This window comes from Chenopodium quinoa, unplaced genomic scaffold (genome assembly GCF_001683475.1).
Source record: "Chenopodium quinoa cultivar QQ74 unplaced genomic scaffold, ASM168347v1, whole genome shotgun sequence".
NCBI classification, from domain to species: Eukaryota; Viridiplantae; Streptophyta; class Magnoliopsida; order Caryophyllales; family Amaranthaceae; genus Chenopodium; species Chenopodium quinoa.
In genome coordinates, this window is record NW_018744502.1 from 479,567 (window position 1) to 484,129 (window position 4,563).

At 35.6% G+C, this 4,563-nt stretch overlaps 1 protein-coding gene across 1 annotated transcript; it reads right to left on the reverse strand.

Annotated features, from left to right (window-relative positions):
• Window positions 1-3,446: 3,446 nt before the first annotated feature.
• LOC110698140 lies at window positions 3,447-4,310 on the reverse strand. The gene has a single exon (XM_021875550.1). The coding sequence runs from the start codon at window positions 4,308-4,310 to the stop codon at window positions 3,447-3,449; it is 864 nt and encodes a 287-aa protein (XP_021731242.1).
• Window positions 4,311-4,563: the final 253 nt, after the last annotated feature.

The following is a 4,563-nucleotide window of genomic DNA, read 5'->3' on the forward strand; positions in this document are numbered from 1 at the left end:
TACTAGAAGATGACTCTAGGACCTATAAAGAGGCCATGAGTTCCATTGACTCTAGTTTTTGGTTAGAGGCCATAAACAGTGAAATGGAGTCCATTATGAGAAATAACACTTGGATCTTGACTGACCTTCCTAAGGGCTTTAAGCCTTTAAGTAGCAAGTGGGTGTTTAAAAAGAAACTAAAGCCCAATGGTTCAATAGACAAATACAAAGCTAGATTAGTAGGTTGTGGAAACCACCAAAAGAAAGGGCTAGATTTCTTTGATACTTACTCTCCTGTTACTAAAGTTGCCACTATTAGAGTTCTTATAGCTCTTGCATCTATTCATAATCTTGTTGTACATAAAATGGATGTAAAAACTGCTTTTCTTAATGGTGATTTGCAAGAAGAAATATTTATGAGGCAACCTGAAGGATGTGTAGTACCAGGACAGGAAAGTAAGGTGTGCAGGCTAATTAGATCATTATATGGTCTAAAACAGGCACCAAAACAGTGGTATGAAAAGTTTGATCAAACCATTATCTCTAATGGTTTTCAAGTAAACGACTCTGATGCGTGTGTTTATTCAAAATCTGATGAGTATGGTTGTGTTATAATATGTCTATATGTGGATGATATGCTTATTTTTGGATCCAACATAGATATAGTTAATGCAACAAAAACTTTCTTAAGCTATTGATTTGACATGAAAGACTTAGGAGAAGCTGATGTAATACTTGGCATAAAAATTACTAGGACTTCAAATGGGTTGTGTCTAAATCAATCACACTACATTGAGAAAATTTTGAAGAAATTTAATCAATTTGAGTGTTCACTTGTCAAAACCCCATATGATCCTACTATACATTTGAAAAAGAACAAAGGTAACAGTGTTTCTCAAGAGGAATATGCCAAGATTATCGGAAGTGTCATGTTTTTAATGAACTATACGAGACCTGATATAGCATATGCAATTAGTAGATTAAGTAGATACACCCATAATGCTAATCGTGAGCATTGGGGTGCTTTAATTAGATTATTGAAATATTTGAAAGGGACAATCAATTGGGGTCTACATTACCAAAGGACACCTCGTGTCTTAGAAGGGTACTGTGACGCGAATTAGGTGACTGATAATGATGAAATTCAATCTACTAGTGGATATGTCTTTACTCTTGCAAGTGGTGCTATATCATGGAAATCTTCTAAGCAAACTTATATTGCTAAATCTACAATGGAATATGAATTTATTGCTTTAGAACTTGCAAGGCAAGAAACTGAGTGGCTAAGAGGGCTACTTGCAGACATTCCATTGTGGGGGAAACCTACTCCATCAGTCTCCATGCAGTGTGACTGTCAAGCTGCCATAGGTGTTGCAAAGAACCTATCCTACAATGGGAAAAGGAGACACATTCGCATGAGACATAGAATAGTTAGAGATCTGATCAGAAATAATGTGATATCACTTAAGTTTGTAAAATCTGAGAGGAATATTCCATATCCTCTTACCAAAGGCCTTTTTAGAAAAATGCTGGAAACAACACAAGGAATGGGTTTAAAGCCTATTGAGGAGTGATTTGTGATGGACACCCAACTTAGTTTTTTCTAAATTCAAAAGGGTCAGACGAAGTCACAAATAACTCGAGTTACATACTACTACCATTCCAAATTAATAAAGTGTTGTAGTATTTTTCTTCAATTTTGGTTCAAGGATGAGCTTTAGCTCTTATTAAGTTCATAGCCTTTAAGGTGGTTTGTGATGAGACAAACTTGATGAACTTACCTATGTGAATGTGGGGAATTTTTCCTACTCCTATGAGGTCATTTAGGCTTGTGATCTCTAAAGCATTCATGAAAACCCAGGAAATTGTGATGGACAAATCATTTGTTATTTGCGAGAACTTAATTAATTTTGAGATAAAGTCAAGTGTGCAAGTGTATTCATACAAACCCCATTTAAGGTTCAAGGTTTTCCCACCTTAAATGGATGTAGGATATACTTGTAAACACTGGGTGTCAATTCAAGTCCACAAGACATTGATGCCTGAGAGACTTACATCTCCAATGCCCAATTGTCATCCTGCACTCATTTCATCTTCTTTTCTTTTGAATCATGTGGAGGATTGTTGGAGATATTGTTGAATAGTCTCTTTGTTTGCTTCAAAATAAAAGAACAAAGTCCCACATTGGTGAGGTAAAGAGATTTTACCTTCTTTATATATTTCAGCACTCATGTTTATACTTGAGTAACTTATGTGGCCTAGATATGGGTATCCCCTCGCGCGCCGCCGCCCGACCAATTCGTGTTCATGACACGTGCACGGGTGTGGGTGTGGGCCAGATTTTACACATGATTCTAATTTTTTATGTAAACTTTCGGATGACGGTCACAATATCATCGTTTATATTGTAACCGTTATTATGTGGATTCAATCAAAGATTTAACCCTTGATTTATTCCGTAATTATGCCAATCAATTATTTGACTGATTACCTTCTCCAAAATTATCTCTTCATTTTACCGTTTTCTTTGACTAATTACCGAGATTTTCTCCCTTGATTATTCGGCTCTTCTCAGTTTAAATACCGGACTCTTTCACTCTTCAAGGACACAGAAAAAATCGGACTTCCTCACTTTTTTTCTCATCTCTCTCAAAAAATATTCAAAACACTATTAAGGCATTGTATTATTGAGTTCTCAATTCATCCTTACGAAGTACACAGTTCGGATGAAGTCGTGTAACCCTGGGGGTTGATTGTCGTGAGTCCATGTGTACGAGTGCGGGGCAAATTCGACTTTAGGGCAGTGATTTCTGTCACGCCACGACAATACTCTTTGCTTTTGAGATAAGTTGTATTTCGTGATTAGCCTTAATTTCCAACATTTCCACTCAGTAAAAGTCTTCGAATTATCAAAATTTACGAATTCTAAACAAAGGGGACGATAAATATATGATACAAACAAAATGTTTGCTTATTATACTGAATAGTGTTGTGGTAACAACACAATATGTATAATTTTCCATAGGAATTGCATTATTTTATGGGAATTAATTTTCTGTAAGAAGTTGCATTTTAGGGGAATTAATTTCTCTAATGATATTATTGTTTTTCCTACTCCAAGACCAGAGGTTGAGCTCCCACTTAGGAACTTGATTATGTTCCGTTTCAGTAACACTTATCAAACTTCGGCAATTACTTTTATTCTCAATTTAAGACTGCAAAAGCTAAACGAAAAAAAAAAAAACATTCAAATTATAGTACATAACAATAACATATTGTTATAATCAAACATATTAAAAGCGTTATTATATTCAATCGGAATTGGGTATAGCTAGCTAGCTAGCTTACAAATTAATCATAATTTCTTTGAATTGACAGTTAAATTGGGACAAAAAATTGTTAGAATTAAATTGCATATACAGAGTGTATGTGAAGTTAGGGACAACATATTTGTTGCATTCTAATATCTAGAATGATAGTATGTTCATGAGTGACAATTTTGTATTCGTTAACTGTGTGCACATCTTCTCTAAATCATTCTGTATTCCCTCCACGACACCTACCAACACCGTCGATTTTCCTAGTGCATAACACAACTTTTGATCGTTTGCATCTTTTGTCGAAACCAATTGATGCAGCACATTATCAACATCATTTATCTCATTTCCGCTCTCATACTTCCACTTCCCCTTGTTCATCAACTTCGAAACCAGAGTCTTTTTTGGCTTAGACACGGGCACTGACAAGAATAAAAGAATTGACTCGAACACAGACAAGTTTATGATGCTAACACATCTTAGAGATTTTATCACTGTTGATCGATGACAATCTTCATCTCCGAGGACTTCAGCATTGAGTTGATTTAATGACATAAGTATGTCTTTCGCTTTACCTATTACCTCCTTCCTCAAGGAGTTGTAATTAGCTATATTGCTTCGTATTCTTAAGATATCTTCCTTTTCTGTAAGTGAAGATTCAAGACTTTTGGTGATTTCGACTTGTTGGAATACAACTTCCTTGATTGAGCTGCAAACATTAAGAAGGCTAGAGCATCCCTTGAACAATTCGGCAACATGTTTCTCATGTTGGCGAAGTGACAGAGTTTGTTGAGTCATTGGAAGACTCAAGGCTTGGTTGATACAACCATACAACTTCTCTAGCCCTGATACACCAATGATGATGCTTTCCGAGGCTGATGTTGATGCTTCTTCTTTTGATCTAAGCCTTTTTAGCTCTTGCTCGATTCTGTGGTTGATCGGATTTAGCCTTGAAGGTAAGCTAAGTGATCTTATTTTGTGAGATGAGCTCATTTCTGTTGAAAAACTAGCCATAGTTGTAATGTTACTAATGTATTTTTCTTACTTGGTTCCTTTACTAGGATTGTATGTTGCTTTTAGTTTGAGAGGATGTCTATAAACTCATAAATGTGTTGATTTATATAGACACGATCACACGAGTCGGAACCAACATGACAGATACTCTTCTAGGACAATCAATGGGAAGTTGCAAGGATAATTGATCCAGTTCCCCTGTCTCTAGCTAATTATACTTAAGAAAAGTACAAACAATAATTATTGTTCTAAT